Raw genomic sequence first — 22,447 nt, 5'->3', positions numbered from 1 at the left:
AAATACCTTGTTCATGACTTAGAATTGACAGCCATTGTTCATGCGCTGAAGATTTGGAGACATTACCTTTACGGTGTCTCGTGTGAGGTATTCACTGATCATCGCAGTCTACAGTATCTGTTCAAACAAAAGATCTCAATTTGAGGCAGAGAAGATGGTTGGAACTATTGAAAGACTATGATATCACCATTTTGTATCACCCCGAAAAGGCCAATGTGGTGTCCGATGCTTTGAGTAGATAGGCTATGAGTATGGGCAGCCTTGCATATATTCCTGTTGGTGAGAGGCCGTTAGCTGCAGATGTTCAGACTTTGGCCAATCAGTTTGTGAGGTTAGATGTTTCAGAGCCTAGTCGCTCAGTCTTCTTTATATAAGCGCATCATAGAGCGACAGTATGATGATCCTCATTTGCTTGTCCTAAAAGACACGATTCGGCACAGTGGTGCCAAGAAGGTTATTGTGGGTGAAGATGGAGTTCTGCGGATGCAGGGTCGTATTTGTGTGCCTAATGTGGATGGGCTTCGTGAATTAATTCTTGAAGAAGCCCACTATTCCCGGTATTCTATTCATCTGGGTACCGCTAAAATGTATCAAGATTTTCAGCAACATTATTGGAGGAGGGGAATGAAGAAAGATATAGTTGCATATGTAGCTCGGTGTTTAAATTGTCAGCAAGTCAAGTACGAGCATTAGAGACCTGGTGGTTTGTTTCAGAAGTTAGAAATTCTTGAGTGGAAGTGGGAGTGTATCACTATGAATTTTGTTGTTGGGCTCCCACGGACTCAGAGAAAGTTTGGCGCAGTATGGGTCATTATGGACAGGTTGACCAAGTCAGCACATTTCATTCCAGTAGCAGTTACCTATTCTTTAGAGCGGTTAGCGGAGATTTACATCAGCGAGATTATCTGCCTTCACGGTATGCCCATGTCTATCATTTCTGATCGAGGTACGCAGTTCACCTCGCACTTCTGGAGGATTGTACAATGTGAGTTAGGCACACGGGTTGAGTTGAGTACATCATTTCATCCACAGACAGACGAACAGTCAGAGCGCACTATTCAGATATTGGAAGATATGCTTCTCGCTTGTGTTATAGACTTTGGAGGTTCTTGGGATCAATGCTTGCCACTTGCGGAGTTTGCCTATAATAATAGCTACCAGCCGAGCATTCAGATGACTCCATATGAAGCATTATATGGAAGGCGATATCGTTCGCTAGTTGGCTGGTTTGAACCAGGAGAGGCTCGATATTTGGGTACCGATTTGGTACAAGATGCCTTGGATAAGGTCAAGATTATTCAGGATCGACTTCGCACAGCTCAGTCTAGGCAAAAGAGTTATGCCGACCGTAAAGTTCGTGACATTGCATTCATGGCAGGAGAAAGAGTATTGCTCCAGGTTTCACCTATGAATGGTGTAATGAGATTCGTAAAGAAGGGCAAGTTGAGCCCTAGGTATATTAGACCCTTTTGAAATACTTGAAAGGGTAGGTAAAGTAGCCTACAAGCTTGTACTACCACCTATTTTATCAGCAGTTCATCCAGTATTCCATGTGTCTATGCTCCGAAAATATCATGGTGATCCATCCCATATATTAGATTTCAGCTTAGTCCAATTGGACAAATGTTTGACTTATGAAGAGGAACAGGTAGCTATTCTAGATCGACAGGTCCGACAGTTGAGGTCTAAGAATTATCCATCAGTTCTAGTGCAATGGAGAGGTCAGCCGGTAGAAGCATCTACCTGGGAGTCTGATTCGGACGTGCTGAGTAGATATCCACACCTTTTTACCAGCTCAGGTATTTTTCTAATTCCGTTCGAGGATGAACGTTTGTTTTAGAGTTAGAGAATGTGATGACTCGAAAGGCCATATTTAAATTTAATAATTATTTCAGTATTCTAAAACCTCAAATAGCACCATTCAGCTTTTCTCGACTTGCGTGTACTGTCCGTAAATTTTTCAAAAAGTTTTTATGTAAAAAATGGATTAAAATGTGAAATGGAGCTTCACAACTCATTTGAGTTGACTTCGGTCAATATTCTTGAGCAAACAGACCTGGATCAGTGTTATGATAATTTTAATAGCTCCGTATGATGATTTTGGACTTAAGAGCATGTCCGGAAAAAATAATTTTGGAGGTCCGTAGTTAAAATTAGGCTTGAAATAACTAAAATAGAAATTTAAGTTTGGAAGTTTGATCAGGGAGTTGACTTTTGATATCTAGGTTGTAATCCGATTCTGGAAATTTGAATAGGTCTGTTAAGTCATTTATGACTTGTGTGCAAAATTTGAGGTCAATCGGACTTGATTTGATAGGTTTCGGCATCAAATATAGAAGTTGAAAATTCTTAAGTTCCTTAAGCTTGAATTGTGGTATGATTCATTGTTTTAGCGTCGTTTGATGTGATTTGAGGTTTTGACTAAGTTCGTATGATGTTTTAGGACTTGTTGGTGTATTTGGTTGAGGTCTCGGGGGCCTCAGATGAGTTTCAGATGATTAACGGGTTGAATTTTGGACTTTGAACTTTGCTGGAATTTTTCTGATGCACTGTCTGGTTTCCTTCTTCGCGTTCGCGATAGGGGTCTCACGTTCGCGAAGAGGAATCGGAGGCAGGCAAAATTTACTCTTCGCGTTCACGAAGAAGGGACCGCATTCGCGAAGGGTAAAGGGTAGTGTTCATCGCGAACACGTGAGTGTTCGCGTTCGCATAAGATGGGCGAGGCCTGGCCGGGCATGAGGCGATAAGGCTTCGCGTTCGCGTAGGGGAGACCGCGTTTGCGAAGGCCAAGTTTGGCAAGGCATCATGTTCGCAAGACTGCCCTCGCGTTCGCGAAGAAGAAATCTGGGGCATCACAAAAATGTGCATCGCGAACGCAAAGGTCCTGTCGCGTTCGCGAAGAAGATATCCCTGGACAGCAGAACTTAAGTTCTGGAAATGGGATTCCGTCCCATTTTTCATTATTCACGATTTTGAGCTCGGGTAAGGCGATTTTTACGAGAAAATATTGGGGTAAGTGTTTCTTATCCTATATTTATTATATTTCATGATTCCATACTCATTTACATCATGAATCCGTGAATTTATGGAAGAAAAATCATTTTTTTATAAAATCTTCCAAAAATATAAAACGAAGATTTGAAGGTTAATTTGAGGTTGGAATTTGATAATTTTTATATATTTGAACTCGTATCGGAACGGGTGTTCGAATTTCATGAGTTTATCCAGGATTCGAGACGTGGGTCCCACTGTCAATTTTTAAAATGAATTTCGGATTTTAATCCTAAAAATTAGTAAATTCATATGAAATTAATTCCTACGATTCATGTTGAATATATTGAATTGTTTGTGACTAGATTTGAAGCTTTCGGACACAAATTCGCGAGGCAAAGGTGTATTGGAATCTTGAAATTGGTTGCGAAGCGAGGTAAGTATCGTGGTTAACCTTGACTTGAGGGAATAGAACCCTTGAATTATTTGTTATGTGAAATTCATGTGAACGACATATGGACGAGGTGACGAGTGCCTATACGTCGTCAAATTAATTATTTGCATAATTATTGGAAAATCATTAAAAAATTTAAATCATGAATTAATTGTTATATTAATTCTTTCTCTCATATTCCTTGCTCAATATTATGCCTTGAATTCATGCTATAATTGCTACATGCTTATTTGATTTATGTGACTTAATTGCTACTTGACATTTTGCATACTAATTATTAAAATGCATATTTCCTCCTTAATTTCCACAATTAATTTCTACTTATCATCACTTATTTCTAAATAAATCAGAATTATTATATGTTTGTTGTCTTATAATTTCATATTAATTGTTGCATTTATTGGAGTAATTTCTTTTATAAGAATTGGTGTGATGACCCAAAATGTCATCTTTAAAGTTAATAATTAATTTTATATTCTAAGACCTTAAAAAGTACTATTTATCATTACTCGACTTGCGTGCGCAGTCCAAAAAATTTTCCGGAAAGTTTTTAGGTGAACAATGGATTAAAATATGAATTAGAGCTTTAAAACTCAACTAAGTTGACTTTGGTCAATATTTTAAGCAAACGGACTTGGATCAGTGTTTTAACAGTTCTAGTAGGTCCGTATTGTGATTTGGGACTGGGGCGTATGCCCGAAATCAAATTCCAAGGTCCTTAGCCCGAGATATGGAATTTTGATGAAAAATTAAAAGTTTAAGTTTAAATAGTGATCGGATGTCGAATTATGTGCAAACGACCCCGGAATAGAATTTTGATGATTCCAACAGCTCTGTATGGTGATTTTGGACTTGGGAGCGTGATCGAAATTTTATTTGGAAGTCCGTAGTGAAATTAAGCTTGAAATGACTAAAATAGGAATTTAAGTTTGTAGTTTGACCAGGGAGTTGACTTTTTGATATCGGGGTCGGAATCCAGTTCTGAAAATTTTTACAGCTCCGTTATATCATTTATGACTTGTGTGCAAAATTTGAGGTCAATCGGACTTGATTTGATAGGTTTCGACATCGAATGTAGAAGTTGGAAATTCTTGAGTTTCATTAAGCTTGAATTGGGGTGTAATTTGTGATTTTAGCGTTGTTGGATTTGATTTGATGTTTCAAATAAGTTCGTATGATGTTTTAGGACTTGTTGGTATATTGGGTTGAGGTCCCAAGGGCCTCGGGTGAGTTTCGGATGGTTAACGGATCAAAAGTGGGACTTAGCTGCTACAAAAGCTGCTGCAATTTTTCTGCTGGAAATGCTGTCAAAAATCGGGCTGCCTCTCAAAATCGGGCTCCCTAACAAATCGGGCTCCCTGACAAATCTGTAAGTTATAAAAACAGGGAATTTCGGTGTCAATCCGGAATCGGATTTGAGTGAAACTGGTATGGCTCGACTCGTAATTAAATGGGTTGTCGGAATATGTGAGTTTCGCCGGATTCCGAGACGTGGGCAATTTTTGAGCAAATTTCAGATTTTATTAAAAAATGTAGTATTTTCTTATGAAATTGATTCCTATAATTTTTCCAGATTTAGGAGGGGTGCACCTCCACAGATTTCTCAGGCCCCACCTATTCCACAGGGCCCTCAGGCTTCTCAAGCCATGATTACTGCACCAGTTGCAACTCCACCTGCATAACCAGCCAGAGGTGGAGGTAGGTCAGGTAGAGGACGCCCTAGAGGGGAGGCCAGGCCAGATATTATTCCATTCCTGCTAGGACAGAGGCCGTTGCATCCGATTCTGTTATCACATGTATTATTTTGGTCTGTCATAGAGATGCATCGGTCTTATTTGACCCAGGCTCCACTTATTCTTATGTATCATCTTATTTTGCCCCGTATTTGGGCGTATCACGTGATTCCTTGAGTTCTTCTGTTTATGTATCTACACCCGTGGGTGAATCTATTATTGTGGACCGTGTGTATCGGTCGTGTTTAGTTGTTATCAGTGGTTTTGAGACCATGGCCGATTTATTATTGCTCGGTATGGTGGATTTCAATATTATTTTGGGCATGGACTGGTTGTCGCCCTATCATGCTATTCTTGATTGTTATGCCAAGACGGTGACATTGGCTATGCCAGGTCTATCGCGGCTAGAGCGGAGAGGTACCTCGGATCATGTTCGTAGCAGAGTTGTTTCATTTCTTAAAGCTCAACAAATGGTTGAGAATGGGTATGATGCTTATCTGGCCTATGTGAGAGGTGTTAGTATTGATACTCCTACTATGGCGCCAGTTCCTGTAGTATTGGATTTTCCTGGTATATTTCCAGCAGATCTTCTGGGTATGCCACCCGATAGGGATATTGACTTTGGCATTGATTTATTACCGGGTACTCTGCCCATTTCTATTCCATAATATCGTATGGCCCCAGCAGAGTTGAAAGAATTAAAAGAACAGATACAGGAGTTCCTTGATAAGGGTTTCATTCGGCCTAGTGTATCGCCTTGGGGTGCTCCTGTCTTATTTGTGAAGAAGAAGGATGGTTCTATGCGGATGTGTATTGATAACCGCCAGCTAAACAAGGCTACAGTGAAGAACATATATCCATTACCACGTATTAATGATCCATTTGATCAGTTTCAGGGTGCCAGAGTGTTCTCTAAGATCGACTTACGTTCAGGCTATCATCAGTTGAAGATTCGGGAGCCAGATATCTCGAACACTGCTTTCAGGACTCGGTACGGTCATTACGAGTTTCTTGTGATGTATTTTGGGCTGACCAACGCCCCAGCAATATTTATGCACTTAATGAATATTGTATTTTAGCCCTATCTTGAATATTTCGTCATTGTATTTATTGACGACATTCTGGTGTATTCCCGGAGTCGGGAAGATCATGAACAACACCTGAGGACTGTGCTTCAGACTTTGAGAGAAAAGAAGTTATATGCAAAATTTTCAAAGTGTGAATTCTGGATTGATTTAGTGGGATTTTTGGGTAATATAGTTTCATGCAATGGGATCAAGGTAGATCCGAAGAAAATTGAAGTAGTGCAGAGTTGGTCCAGATCGTCCTCAGCTACGGAAATTCGGAGTTTCCTTGGTTTGGCGGGGTATTATCGCTGATTTGTAAAGGGTTTCTCTTCTATTGCTGCATCTAAGACCAAATTGACCCAGAAGGGTGCTCCGTTCAGGTGGACCGAAGAATGTGAGGAGAGCTTCCAAAAGCTCAAGACAGCTTTGACTACATCTCCAGTATTGGTATTACCTACAAGTTTAGGGAATTATACTATGTATTGTGATTCATCGCGTATTGGTCTCGGTGCGGTGTTGATGCAAGACGGTAGGGTGATTGCCTACGCGTCCAGACAGTTAAAGGTGAATGAGAAGAATTATCCTGTACACGACCTTGAGTTAGCAGCTATTGTTCATGCCTTAAAGATTTGGCGGCATTATTTGTATGGTGTCCATTGCGAGGTCTACACCGATCACCGAACTCTACATCATCTGTTTAAACAGAAGGATCTTAATTTTCGGCAGCGGAGGTGGTTGGAGTTGCTTAAGGATTATGATATCACCATTCTCTATCATCCTGGGAAGGCCAATGTAGTGGCAGATGCCTTGAGTCGTAAGGCGGGCAGTTTGGGAAGCTTAGCATATTTACCAGTAGCAGAGAGGCCTTTAGCCTTGGATGTTCAGGCCTTGGCCAACCAGTTTGTCAGATTGGATGTTTTCGAGCCGAGTCGAGTTTTGGCTTGTGTGGTTTCTTAGTCTTCTCTTTATGATCGTATCAGGGAGAGTCAGTATGATGACCCTTATTTACTTGTCCTTAAGGATACAGTTCAACACGGTGATGCCGAGGAAGTCACTATAGGAGATGACGGTGTACTACGGATGCAGGGCAGGCTATGTGTACCCAATGTAGATGGCTTGCGTGAGTTGATTCTCTAGAAGGCTCACAATTTGCGGTACTCCATTCATCTGGGTGCTGCAAAGATGTATCAGGACTTGAGACAACACTATTAGTGGAGTCGGATGAAGAAAGACATAGTGGAGTATGTAGCTCGGTGTCTAAATTGTCAACAGGTGAAATATGAGCATCAGCGACCGGGTGGATTGCTTCAGAAGTTAGAGATTCCAGAATGGAAATGGGAGAGGATCACTATGGATTTCGTTATTGGGCTCCCACGGACTCAGAGGAAGTTCGATGCAGCTTGGGTGATTGTGGATAGATTGACCAAGTCAGCTCATTTCATTCATGTGATGACTACCTACTCTTCCGAGCAGTTGGCTCGAATCTATATTCGCGAGATTTTCAAACTTCATGGCGTACCACTATCTATCATCTCTGACCAGGGTACGCAGTTTACATCACGGTTCTGGAGGTCAGTACAACGTGAGTTGGGTACTCGGGTAGAGTTGAGTACAGCATTTCACCCTCAGACAGATGGGCAGTCCGAACGCACTATTCAGATACTGGAGGAAATGCTTTGTGCGTGTGTGATATATTTTGGGGGTGCTTGGGATCAATTCTTACCACTTGCGAAGTTTGCTTACAATAACAGTTACCAGTCAAGCATTCAGATGGCTCCGTATGAGGCCTTGTATAGTAGGCGGTGCCGGTCTCCAGTGGGTTGATTCAAACCGGGCGAGGCTAGGCTATTAGGTACAGACTTGGTTCAGGATGCCCTGGAAAAAGTTAAGTTGATTCAGGATCGACTTCGTACAGCCCAATCTAGACAGAAGAGTTATGCGGATCGGAAGGTTCGTGATGTTGCATTCATGGTTGGTGAGCGGGTCTTGCTTCGGGTTTCGCCTATGAAGGGTGTGATGAGGTTCGGGAAGAAGGGCAAGTTGAGCCCTAGGTATATTAGGCCTTTTGAGATTCTTGAAAGAGTTGGAGAGGTGGCTTACAGACTTGCACTACCACCTAGTCTCTCTGTAGTTCATCCGGTATTCCATGTTTCTATGCTTCAGAAATATCACGGTGATCCGTCTCATAAGTTAGACTTCAGTTCGGTTCAGTTGGATAAGGATCTATCTGATGTTGAGGAACCAGTGGCTATTTTAGATAGGCAGGTTCGAAAGCTGAGGTCAAAGAACATTTCTTCCGTGAAGGTTCAGTGGAGGGGTCATCCGGTCGAGGAGGCGACTTGGGAGACCAAGCATGATATGTGCAGTTGTTATCCACACTTATTCACCAGCTCAAGTACTTTTTCTAACTCCGTTCGAGGACGAACGTTTGTTTTAGAGGTAGAGAATGTGATAACCCAAAATATCATCTTTAAAGTTAATAATTAATTCTGTATTCTAAGACTTCGAAAAGCACTATTTATCATTACTCGACTTGCGTGCACAGTCCGTAAAATTTTCCGAAAAGTTTTTAGGTAAAAATAGATTAAAATGTCAATTAGAGCTTTAAAACTCAACTGAGTTGACTTTGGTCAACATTTTGAGCAAACGGACTCGGATCAGTGTTTTAACAGTTCCGTAGGTCCATATCGTGATTTGGGACTTGGGCGTATGCCCGAAATAAAATTCCGAGGTCCCTAGCCCGAGATATCGAATTTTGATGAAAAAATAAAAGTTTAAGTTCAAATAGTGACTGGATGTAGAATTATATACAAACGACCCTGGAATAGAATTTTGATGATTCCAATAGCTCTGTATAGTGATGTTGGACTTAGGAGTGTGATCGGAACTTTATTTGGAAGTCCGTAGTAAAATTAGGCTTGAAATGGCTAAAATAGAAATTTAAGTTTGGAAGTTTAACCGGGGAGTTGACTTTTTGATATCGGGGTCGAAATCCAGTTTTGAAAATTTTCACAGCTCCGTTATGTCATTTATGACTTGTATACAAAATTTAAGGTCAATCGGACTTGATTTGATAGGTTTCGACATCGAATATAGAAGTTGGAAATTCTTGAGTTTCATTAAGCTTGAATTGGGGTGTGATTTGTGATTTTAGTGTTGTTGGATTTGATTTGAGGTTTCAAATAAGTTCGTATGATGTTTTAGAACTTATTGGTGTATTGGGTTGATGTCCCGAGGGCCTCGTGTGAGTTTCAGATGATTAACAGATCAAAAATGGGACTTAGCTGCTGCAAAAGCTGCTGCAATTTTTCTGTTGGAAATGCTGTCAAAAATTGAGCTGCCTGTCAAAATCGAGCTGCAATTTTTCTGCTGGAAATGTTGTCAAAAATCGGGCTGCCTGTCAAAATCGGGCTCCTTGTCAAAATCGGACTGCCTGTCAAAATCGGGCTGCCTGTCAAAATCGGGCTCCCTGTCAAAATCGGACTCCCTACCAAAATCGGGCTGCCTGTCAAAATCGGGCTCCCTGTCAAAATCGGGTTCCCTAACAAATCTCTAAGTTATAAAAATAGGGGGCTTCGTCCCATTTGCCATTTTTGACGAATTGGAGCTTGAGGAGAGGCGATTTTGATATATTTTCAAGGAACAACATTGAGGTAAGTGATTCTAACTCAATTTGGTCAATATACATGAATATATCATTATTTTCAACATTTAATTAGTGTTTTGAGATAAAAATTTGAGAAACTTTTAGAAATCTCATGTAAACGAATTTTTTAGATTTCGGTGTTGATCTGGAGTCGGATTTGAGTGAAACTGGTATGGATGGACTAGTAATTGAATGAGTTATCGTATTTTGTGAGTTTCGCCGGATTCCGAGATGTGGGCCCCACTGACGATTTTTGAGCAAATTTCGGATTTTATTGAAAAATATAGTATTTTCTTATGAAATTGATTCCTATAATTTTTGTTGACTGTATCGAATTAATTATTACTAGATACGAGTCGATCGGAGTCAGAAAATTATCACAATCCAATTTCACCTATAGGTCGTGATGGCGCCCAATACTACAGCTAGGCAAGCCAACTAATAAGTCAAACATACATTGGTTAAACTTTTATTTAAAAAAAAAATACCAATTTCTACCAATGTACGTGCCAAGACCCGGTGTCACAAGTGCATGAACATCTAGTAGATTATACAAAACTCCAAATACTGTCTGAAATGAAATAGATAGAATATAAATATCAGAAGAGACACTGGTAGCTGCAGAACGGCTCAGAAAGGCAGCTCACCACTATGCCTCGGGATGATGTGGGTATGTAATGATAGGTCCTCCACTAGTATCTGTCTCAGATCCTGCACAAAAAAGTGCAGGAAGTGTAGTATGAGTACGTAAACAACGTGTACCCAGTAAGTATCAAGCCTAATCTCGAAGTGGTAGAGACGAGATGGCCGACTTTGACACTTACTATGGGTCAATAATAATTGAAATAAAACTAGGATATTTAAATCAGCATGATTTACAGAATTTGCAATAATTTATTAAATCAGCGGAAATAATCAAATTCCTTCAAATGTAACAATTCTCAATATATTAATTAAATTCCTTCAATTCAAATAAATTCCAATTTATCAATTAAATCTCATTTACAGGAGTAACAATTAATTCCTAAACAAGCAAGAATAATAATTCATTAAATTCCAAGGACTTTTCAATTTATTACTTAGCTTCACAAGCTGAAATAAATTATTAAAGTATCGTATAATTATTATTATTAAGCACGATTTCTGCCGAGGACGTACGGCCCGATCCAGAGTGTCGTGTACACTGCCGAGGGACGTGCGGCGCGAACCATAGATGTATCTATCCTGCCGAGGCATTCGTCCCGCTCTACAAGAAATGAGGGCATTTTCTTATGTGCCTCCGGAAGGAGAGTATATTCATTATAAGATGAATTTGGGAGGAGAATAATTTTTTTTAACAATTAATTGATTTAAACAGACAATCAAGCCTATGAGATTTTCATCCTTTAATATCTCTATCCAACAATTCACAATATATTCATATAGATATCAATTAATATAAATAAATCAAAGAATACCATTTACATAAGTAAGGCATGCTTTGAGTCCTAAACTACCCGGACTTTAGCATTAATAGTAGCTACGCACGGACTCCCGTCACCACGTGCGTACGTAGCCCCCCACAAATAACAATAATTATTTAACTTTAATCACCTATGAGGTAATTTCCCCCTCACAAGATTAGACAAGAGACTTACCTCGTCTTGCTCCAATTTAATCCACAATTTTGCCTTTTCCACGATTATCCAACTCTGTCTGGCCCGAATCTAGCCAAAATAATTCGATACAATCACTAAAAATTATAGGAAATAAATTCTATAAGGAAATACTATATTTTTAATAAAAATCACGAAATTAATTAAAAATTCGCCCGCAGGGCCCACATCTCGGAAATCCGGCGAAAGTTATGAAATCCGACAACCCAATGTTTTTCCCTTGAAAATCTGACAAAAGTCGTCTCTGCTCAAGCTCAAGTTCGTCAAAATGGCAAATGGGACGAATGCCCTTTTTTTTTTATAAAACTGCCCAGCAGCCTTCAGAACTGGTCCTCGAACTGGGCCTCGATCGCGGCATCGAACATGTGCCTTCGATCAGGGCATCGAGGTTGTACCTTCGATCAGGGCATCGAGCTTGGGTCTCGATCCAACCCTTGAGCCATACCTTCGATCATGCCCTCGAGCCTTGCCTTCGATCGCGGCTTCGATCACAGGCTCGAGCCTGGACCTCGGTCATGGCCTCGATCAGAGTATCGAGGTTGGGCCTTCGATCATAGCCTCAATCATGGCATCGAGCTTGAGCCTTCGATTGTGACCCTCGATCTTGGGTCTCGATCCTGGCCCTCGAGCTGGACCTTCGATCATGGCCCTCGAGTTGGACCTTTGATCATGGCTTCGATATACTAGCTCGAGCCTGTACCTCGTCAACCCTGGGCTCGATATCTGGCTCGATATCTGGGCTCGATCACAGCCCAGAATGTCCAACAAAAGAGGAAAAATTGCAGTAGCTTTTTAACTCAAATTTTTGATCCGTTAACCATCCGAAACTCACCCGAGGCCCTCGGGACCTCAACCAAATATACCAACAAGTCCTAATACATCATACGAACTTAGTCAAACCTCTAAATCACATCAAACAACGCTAAACCATGAATCATACTCCAATTCAAGCTTAATAAAACTAAGAGTTTTCAACTTCTACATTCAATATCGGAACCTATCAAATCAACTCCGATTGACCTCAAATTTTACACACAAGTCATAAATTACATAACGGAGCTATGAAAATTTTCGAAACTGGATTCCGACTCCGGTATCAAAAAGTCAAGTCATCGGTCAAACTTTCAAACTTAAGTTCTTGTTTTTAGCCATTTCATGCCTAATTTAACTACAGACTTCCAAATAAAATTCCGAACACGCTCCTAACTCCAAAATCACCATACGGGAATTATCAAAATTCTATTCCGGGGTCGTTTTCACAAAATGTTGACCGAAGTCAAACTTAGTACTTTAAGGCCAACTTAAGGAACTAAGTGTTCCGGTTTCACCTCAAACACTTCCAAATCCCGAACCAACCATCCCCGCAAGTCATAAATTATTACAAGCACCTACGGGAAGTTTTAGTTTAGGAAACGAGGTTCTAAAGTTAAAAATGACCGGTTGGGTCATTAGAAAAATCGAGGAAAAAGCATAATACTTGGTTAAATTGGAGCAAGTCGAGGTAAGTGACTTGTCTAACCTTGTGTGGGGAAATTTTCCCTAGGATTGGTATTGATGTGATTATTAAAATATGTTGAAAGTCGTGTACATGAGATGACGAGTATGTACACGGGCTAAATGTGAAAGATTATATTTTTAAATTGTGTAGATCACTGTTGCGCATTTATTAAATTATTTTATCTTGTTATATTCTTCATCATTGATCTCAAATATATACCCTAAATTTGTTTGACCTTTTCTTGCTAATAGTTTTAGCTGTTTAGTTGAAACTTGGTTTCTTTTGTTCTGCGTATTATTTGAAGGTTGATTTTCTTTAAATTAAATATTATTAATATAAAGTATTTGATATTTTTAAATTTGATATTGAAGCAACGTATTAAAGATTTTGAAATATTATTTTCCTGAATTATTTATTCCTGAATATTTTTGTAAGATTTTTCGTACTCATTGTGATGGAGCCGTGAGCTCTTTATTGTGGAAAAATATTGTTGTTGAATTATTTTGGCAAGCTAAATTATTTGAGCACTTGAGGTGCAAATTATAATATATTGTGATATTGATACGCATGCGGTGGTATAAAATCTGGGTATTGAAACGCTATTAACCAGGACAGAGAATCTGACTGAGAAAATACAGAACTTTATCCATCCCCTCCATCTTTCCCCAAACCCCATCCGCATCATAATGAAGTCCATGAACTCCCAATTGACATGGTCGAAAGCCTTCTCAAGATCCAACTTGCATAGTAAGGCGGGTTCTCTATTTTTCCTTCTGGAGTCTACAAGTTCATTTGCCACCAAGGCAGCATCCAAAATCTGCCTACCTTGCACAAACGCATTCTGGGAGGACGAAACAGTCATGTCAAGTACCTTCTTAAATCTGTTGGAAAGCACTTTAGAAATAATCTTGTAAATGCTCCCCACGAGACTAATAGGCCTATAGTCTCTGATACAAGATGCGCCTTCTTTCTTAGGCACAATAGTAATAAAGGAAGCATTGATACTTCTTTCGAAAACACCATTCGCATGGAAGTATTCAATGGCTTCCATCAACTCCCCCATGATGGTGTCCCAGAAGAACTGAAAGAAAGCCAAGGAGAAACCATCAGGCCCGAGGGACTTATCACCAGCACAACTCGACACAGCCTCGTGCACCTCCTCCTCCTCGAAAGCCCTTTCTAGCCACTCGATGTCTCCCTCCCCTATATGGTTGAACTCTATTCCCCCCAAAGTCGGCCTCCAACTAACTTCCTCTTTATATAAGTTCTCATAAAACCCCGCTATCGCCCCTTTTACCTCCCCCTCTCCCTCAATCCTCACCCCATCCACAACTAAGGACTCTATGAAGTTTCTCCTTCGATTTGCGACCGCCACCCGATGGAAAAACTTGGTATTCGAATCCCCCTCCTTTAACCAGAGCACCCTCGATTTTTGCCGCCAACTAGTCTCCTGAGCTATTGCTAACTCGACTATTTCCCTCTTAACCTCCCTCAATCTCTCTTTCTCAGATTCGTCTAACTCCCCCGCCCCTTCCTCTCTTTCTAAATCCGCCAATTCATGCATAAGCTCCCTCATTTTAACCTCTACCCTCCCAAAAACCTCCTTATTCCACCTAATAATATCTCCCTTGAGCAATTTGAGTTTCTTCGAGAGACGGTATGAAGGTGACCCTGATACCCCGTAGCTTGTCCACCATTCTTTCACCTTGTCACCGAATCCTGGCACTTTCAACCACATGTTTTCGAATCGGAAGGGAGCACGCACCCCCTCCCTCTGCATCCATCTAGCAAAATAGGCAAATGATCTGAAGTCAACCTGGGTAAAGGAATCTGCAGCACATCCGGCACCAGCTCATCCCATGAGGGAGATGTCAGGAATCTATCAAGTCTAGACCTTGAGTTGGAATCCTCCGCCCTGGCCCAAGTAAACCTTTCCCCCGACAGAGGAAGGTCAATGAGAAAGTGATCATTGATGAAGTCAGAAAACTCCTCCATGGCCCTCGAAATCACACTACACCCTAATCTCTCCTCCGGGAATCTAATAGTGTTAAAATCTCCCCCTAGAACCCATGGAATGTCCCATTCCCCCATAATATTGGCCAGTTCCTCCCAGAAAGACACCTTGGACCCTTCCCCTACCGGCCCATACACTCCCCCAAATCCCCACTCTGCCCCACTCACTCTATCTTTGACGAGAGCTGCCAAAGAGAAAACACCCTTCCTAATCTCCTTTACCTCCAAGCTTCTACCATCCCACATAAGTAGAATGCCCCCGGCACTTCCCGCTGCTGGGACCCAATCATATTTCACCCAACTACCTCCCCAGACACTTCTCACGATCGCATCTGACAAAACTTCCATTTTGATCTCCTGAAAACAAACTAGGTTGGCACCCCACTCCCTAACTCCCACTTTGATGATGGACCTTTTGTTTGGGTCATTCATCCCCCTCGCATTCCATGAAAGGATCTTAACTTCCATAAGCGACAATAGCCCCCATTTCCCCACCCCCCTAGCCGAGGTCCCTTTCTCTTTGTCACACACTCGCCCCCTTCTCTGATACACCACTACATCCCCTAAGTTATTTTGCTTAACACCTTTGCCCAACTCCCTCCCTGCACCATCGTAAAGAGATTGTTGCTCAATCTCCCTCAACAGTTCTAACACCCTATCTTCCTTCCCTTCAACAAAAACACCTAGAAACTTCCCAAAGTTTAATAGTTTATCCTCCATCCAGAAAGACATATCCCCTCCTCCGATCCTTGACGAACTTGGGCAGGCTTCTTCTATATGTGCTTTTTCCATGCTACTATCAGAGGAATACAAGACCATAGCATTGCTAGCACTAGGGGTTTTAACCTCCGAAAGGGTCTCACCATCTCTTTGAGGGTCAGCAACCTCTGAAATTAACACCCCGCTGCTATAGGAATGTCCAGAACCATCAATAGTGTAGCATGGTGGAAGAGAGCATGGAACCCTTGGCGTCATATTAACTGAAAGTACTAATCCGACACTAACATCAATTCGGGCATGCTCAACAATCACCCCAGAAGAAGAAGAAACTTTAAGTGTGGCCTCAGCCCAACTAAGCCCATGAGCAGGTGAGGGGTTGATGGAACCGGGTCCATCAGAGGCGGTGGGCCGTGGATTGACAGCACCATCGTTAGCCGATTCTGCCCCTGCAACATCGGCCATCGTAGAGGGGCACAGGTCACTAGAACTCGGTGAAGAAGTGCCACTGTGTGAAGCACCATGGCCAGAGGAAGTAGGAACGACTGTTTCCATATGCTTAGGGGCCTTGTCATGCGCAACTTGAAATAAACTGGGCCCCTTAGGATCAATTCTAATGGAATTGGGGAAAGTAGTTGGGCCCATGTGAGGAGGCCCAAGCCTATACTTGCTGAAAACTTTCCCGGCCCTATGATAAGTAGAAGAGGATCGTCCCATTCTGCTTTTCCAGCCCGCCTCACTGACCCATTCACGTCTTCTCCTCCTGTTATAATTTTGTCTTCCTCCCCCAATTTCAAACCTCTCGTCTCTTTTCGACCTAACGTCTGCTTCCGGCTTAATCCAGTGATCCGGTGAGCCCTCCCCTCCCCTTAGAGACTGTTTTCCCCTCCTCTCCCTTCTATTTGACCTTCCCTTTTCTTCCGTCGCTATCACCGGCATAAAGATAGGGCTAAATTTAGGGCTCAACCAAACCCTATAACTCAGGTAGCCATCTTCCACCACAATGGAGACAGGGATTCTGCCCCCTTTCCTCACAACAATCCTCACTCGCGAGAGATCGTGTAAACTGCAAATGACATCAATAAAACCCCCACAGATTTCCCCTATCTTCTTGAATAGGTCAAGACACCAAAGATGCACTGGTAGACCCACCATGTTGACCACCAATGTTTCGCCAGTGAAGCGAGGGTCAAGACACCCATCATGCTCCACCCATCTGTCTAGATTTAAAAAGTTCCCATCGAACCACCTGTTTCCTCTGACAAGAATTTCTGGAGCTTGAGACTTGTCAACAAAACGAAAGAGATATTGAGTGTCCACCAATTGCGATATTTTCAGCCCGTCCTTGACGTTCTATGCCTTTGCTGCCCAGTTCCTAACAGCCTCCGGAGAACCAACCCATTTGGAGAAAGACCCAATGAGAGTAGATTCCAAGAAACCCTTGCGCCTGAGAGTGTGCTCCTCGGACAGCGAGAAGTGCGGCTCCTGTCCTACGTCGAGCTTTCGATGGCATCTTCCCCCAAGTTCTAGGGCTGGCCAAGAGACAACTTTGATAAAAGACATGTTTTCCAGTTTTTTGGATTCTAAAGAGAAAAAGGAGCTTCTCTCTGTACAATCCATCATATTCTAAATGCGGCTGTCCCGGAAAAACTGGCCGGAAAAAACCTCAATAGTTGGAATAACAGTATTCACAGTGGGTGAAAACAGTATATAGGAAGGGAGTAAGGTTTTCTCGTACTGAACAAAGGAAACAAACGTCAGAATCTGGGGTTTAAAGGCTGGAAAAAGAAAAAGTCGTCGGAATTTGGTGAAACTTGTACGGGATGGCTCGGAAATGCCTCGAGAGGAGGCTGTCTGAAGAAAGTTTTTTTGAAAAGTCGCCGGAAAAGGCCACACGCGCCGGCGCATGGCAGAAACTCGCCGGAAAGTCAGGCGAATTGGCGGTGCGTGAGAGCTCGGTTGCCGGGGGAATTTACTGGGGTTTGATCGCGGGGAGCTTGGCTCTTGATGGGTGTGGTGGAATTTTAGGAATAAGAAGAGATGGAAGAGGCTCGGCCATAGAAAGCACTGTTCAGGCATGTATTATCATACCTAGGGTTCAGGCACTGTTCAGGTACAAAGCACTGTTCATCTTAACAGAATTTTATGAGCCACTCTTGGGCTCTTTCTAACAAGGAAATGAATCTGATGATCAATCTTTTCCTATGTTCATTTCATTTCAGGTTAAGAAGGGAATCAAGACGCTAATACTTTCAATCCTTGAGCTGCAAATAGGTGAATCTTATAAATATCTTTTCTTTAATTTCTCATAGAGTTAGAAAAACATACTCCTAATACCCTAGGCTAGTTCTTCAGTGTTCTGAACTACTACCATCATGGCCACCGGCATATGAAGGAGTCTTCATACTTCAATATTATGCAGAACATGAACATGCCCCGCAAAACTCACCCATTTCAGAAATTATGGATAGGCATATTCATTACATTATTACCAATGAGAGTTCCAATCAAGATTTAGCAAAAGAAAATAACCAAACTTTATCGAGACATAAAGAAGATAGAAAACCATATTTTCCAAAGTTAAAAAGGATGGGAACCAAGAGCGGAAGAATCACTCTACATAATGTTTCCTTGCAAGAGGATTACAACGTCCCCAAATCCCAAGACCAAAGACTCTTCTACTACATTATTATAAAAGAAAACAACCCAAATATTAACGGCTGGAGAAGCTAAGTATAGATTGCATTTTTTTTTAATTTCGAAAGAACTTGTCAATTAAGATATTTTGATGGAATTAATTAATTGGAAGAGTTTAATATTAAGAAAAGGCGATCTATCAATTCGTATTGTATTTAAATTTAATGACAAATAGATTTAAAGAATTGTTACAAGAAAATCAAAATAAGGGAGGTAACGGTAATATCATAAACCACAAGGGAAGTTAGTGCGGCGAAGTGAAACCTGGAGGGAGGTCTCTAAAATAACTCTATATAAATAATATGTAAGTGATACAGAACGATAAATACACCGAGAGAGACAAACAGAGCACGGAAGATGCATAAAAAAGTGGAAACATATTACCTTTGCGGCCAAAACGCCCTGCTCTACCAATCCGATGCAAGTATACCTCATGATCTGGCTCTGATGGACTCTCATGTCTCACAGGGAGATCATAATTAACCACCAAATTAACCTGTATATATTTTGTAGTAGCTTTTAGGAATTCTAAATGTTAGCCACCAAAACAGAAATCAAGAAAGCATTTACAGAAATAAAACATCATTGCTATGAAAGAAGTTACACGTACAAAAGAACCTTAATTTTATATCATATATGGCTGACAACTGGGAAGATTAAAATCTAAAGTTACCTGCGATTGATCAAATCCACGAGCAAGAAGATCAGTTGATATAAGAACTTGTGTCAATCCTTCTTTGAACTCCTTGATTATTTTGTCTCTATCTTCTTGCTTAAGAGCCCCTTGAATTGTTGTCACTTCATAGCCATAGTCCACCAATGATGTATGCAGCATACTCGCACTGTTTCTTGTACGAACAAATATAATTGTCTGCCCCACCTTCTGTCCTAGTTCAAGTATTTTGTCTTTAATCACCATGACTTTTGAAAGTTCATCCGGACACTGCACTTTATACTGCTTCACTGAATCCAGCGAAAGTTCTTCTTTCTTCACAAACATCTGGTTATAATCTTTCACGAAAAGATCTCTAACAATTTTTGTCACAAATGCTTTGACACTTTCCCCAAACGTTGCAGAAAACAGAAGCACCTAAAAATTAAAATGATGAAAAAGAAAAGTCAAATATTAAAAAAAATTGATAAGGTAAATTTAATATCAAATTTTTTATAAACAAAAACTTAGCGCAGAAGCCGCCGTCCTTCTCATCCCATCGCTTTCTTACCTAAGATAAACCCAGGTATTAACCAGCTCCATGAATTGCACTTTAATTTAAGCCTCAGACTATACTCAGTTACTCACTAAATGAGGAAGGTGAAGTTAGACATTGCTTGAAGTAGTATTCTAGTTCCAATCCTAGCCCATGGCATAAATAAGAAGGAAACATGCGGCAGTGCTATTCCTTTTTACCAGTGAGATAAAGACAAAGGGATTTTGCTTCTCTTTTTTGTTTTGCAGCTGCAAGTGCAGTGTATATTATCAGTTATACTTCAAAGCAAACTAATAATTACTAATTGGTCAGTTTTGGAACGCGGAACCTGGCAACCTCCATGAAGGGCATAGATAACATCAGCCTGTATGCAGCTTATTATCTCCGCTGAGAGAGTGGCTGACTCGTATCAAATTCATTACAATATTCGCCCCTCATTTCTGAACTACTTTTTCTTGGTGGTGACAACTCTAATTCAACTATTGATATTAAACTAACAGCAGTTCCAAGTGTATAGTTCCAATAATAATTTGAAATTTATCAGAAAGGACATAAAAGAGCACATCCCCCCCCCAAACCACCACCACCACCACCAAAAGACCCAGAGACTATCCTCTTTCTCTTATCTGCAATGCTAACTGAACTATCTCTTCCTTCCCACCAATGGCATACACATGTACACACACACAAAACCAGGCTTCAACTACATATGCAAAGCATACAAGTAAAACACATAATAGAAATGCTAAGATTCGAGTTTCACACTTCCAAGGTTCTGGGACTGACAGTGTTACTACATGCCCAATAAGGAAAACAATCTTTGACAGTGATACCTGTACCAAGATTTTGTTCCAATAAAATAATGAAATAAAAAGTTACATCTATAAAATACTAAAAATTTATCCACAAAAGAATGAGAAAAACTGTGATTTGTGAAATGCAAAACTTACCCAGATAATAGGTAATTAAGCCCCCACCCCCAAAAGAAAAAAACAAAAAGAATCCATCATTAACACTCCTTGGGTGCTATACTTTACCCTTCTTAAAGTATGCAGCAAATCCCTATCCCCCTTTCAGTCTCTTGTCCTCTTCTATTTTCCCTCATCCTCCTTCTTCTTCTTCTCTTCTATTATCCATGCAACAACTTGGTTTAAGGGTCTATACTTTACTCCTCAATTGCTCTAAAGTCGTTCCCCTTTTGCATGCTCCATATGCCCTATTTCCGGAGGATGTAATGAAAAATACACACTAGTGAAAACTTTACCAACAACTCGACACAAATAATGCTTGCTTTCTATTACTTGTGAGCAACAAATATTGACTGGCTGATTATATCTTTCATGTAGTTATTGAATTCATCGAGAGTATTTTAAGTACTTGAATTTGCCATGTGAAAATAATGTCAATTTGATAAGGGTGTGACTTAGCCGTCCATGAAGCTAGAACGGATCATGGGAGACATGGGTTTAAACCCTAGTAGCCCAAAAAACAAGGTGGTTTCTTCCCATCTATCTATTGGTAGAAAGATTTACATGGTACCTATGTTGGTAGGAGGGAGCAGTACCTAGTGATCTTTCAAATAAATTGTGAAGGCTCCTGCGGTAAGATAAGAAAATGAGATATTGTGAATTTATTTATGATTTGGGACTACGAGGCGGTACCTCGGGAGTGCCCTTGTTGATATTTATTTATGGCCGCAGTTGCCTTTGATTATTTGTGATTTTCTTAAAGTTGAAAATTTCTGTTTTGTTTCCGCGAGGTATTGTTTTCCCTTCTTTTTGTGTAATTAAATGGTGACATACTACTTGATTCATTATCATTGTCATTTTATTTTATTATGTTATAAAATATTTTACCATGCCATCTATTATTATTTTCCAGTAGGGTTTGACCTGACCTCGTCACTACTCTACCGAGGTTAGGCTTGGCACTTACTGGGTACCGTTGTGGTGTACTCATACTACGGTTCTGCACATCTTTTTGTGCAGATCCAGGTACACCTTATCAGATCAGGCATCAGTAAACTAGCTGTACGAGGAGACTTCGAGGTATATCTGCCAGCGACCGCAAACTCCGGAGTCCCCTTCTATCTTACTATGTCGTCTTCCTTATTTGCTTTAGACTCTGATGTATAGAGACATAGAGAATAAATTCTTAGAAGCTTGTGACTTATTTCTACCGAATTTTGGGAGTTGAAATTGTTTGAATTGTAGTTTATTTATTTCATATTTAAATTTTTATTTCGCATTGATAGGCTTACCTAGTCTTAGAGACTAGGTGCCATCACGACATCCTACGGAGGGAATTTGGGGTCGTGATAATTGGTAAATTATATTATTAGAGGAGCGGGTTGCACACCGCAACAGAATTGATTGAAAAAATATATTGAGGATCGAGTTACACGCCGCAACATGATTAAATGAAAATGAATATATTGTGGGATCGGGTTGCACACCGCAACAGAAACTGATTAAAATAATAATTGGTTATGACTGCCGAGTTGGCTTCAACTGTTGAATTGAGTTACCTGTTTTATTTCTATTATTGTTGTTATTATTATTATTGCGTACATGTTAATGTAAGTGACATGCCTTAGCCTCGTCACTACTTCGTCGAGGTTAGGCTCGGTACTTACTGGGTACGTGGGGTTGGTTGTACTCATACTACACTTTGCACTTCTTGTGCAGATACCAGAGTTGGTTATAACGGCGTACAATAGATTTGCTCGGATTCAGCTATTCGCAAAAGATTTGAGGTATAGCTGCATG

General features: G+C 40.7%; 1 protein-coding gene across 1 annotated transcript; it reads right to left on the bottom strand.

The window, feature by feature from the left end:
- Positions 1-18,760: 18,760 nt before the first annotated feature.
- LOC142178384 (DEAD-box ATP-dependent RNA helicase 38-like) lies at positions 18,761-20,021 on the bottom strand. The gene is made up of 4 exons (XM_075247725.1): positions 20,016-20,021; positions 19,880-19,927; positions 19,145-19,561; positions 18,761-18,967 (listed from the first exon to the last, which is right to left on the bottom strand). Exons 1-4 carry the CDS (start codon positions 20,019-20,021, stop codon positions 18,761-18,763), a joined length of 678 nt encoding a protein of 225 aa, XP_075103826.1.
- Between the last annotated feature and the right edge of the window lie 2,426 nt (positions 20,022-22,447).

This window comes from Nicotiana tabacum, chromosome 24 (genome assembly GCF_000715075.1).
Source record: "Nicotiana tabacum cultivar K326 chromosome 24, ASM71507v2, whole genome shotgun sequence".
NCBI lineage: Eukaryota > Viridiplantae > Streptophyta > Magnoliopsida > Solanales > Solanaceae > Nicotiana > Nicotiana tabacum.
Note: the sequence above shows the minus strand (reverse complement) of the source record. Positions and strands in the feature narration are given on the sequence as shown.

What these genes read in the sequence shown, in the direction of transcription:
- LOC142178384 (XM_075247725.1), bottom strand. An exon ending in CCTTTGTCTTTATCTCACTG is followed by an intron (nt 19,562 to 19,879) that starts GTAAAAAGGAAT and finishes TTTAATTTTTAG; the next exon opens with GTGCTTCTGTTTTCTGCAAC. An exon ending in GTGGATTTGATCAATCGCAG is followed by an intron (nt 18,968 to 19,144) that starts GTAACTTTAGAT and finishes AAATATATACAG; the next exon opens with GTTAATTTGGTGGTTAATTA.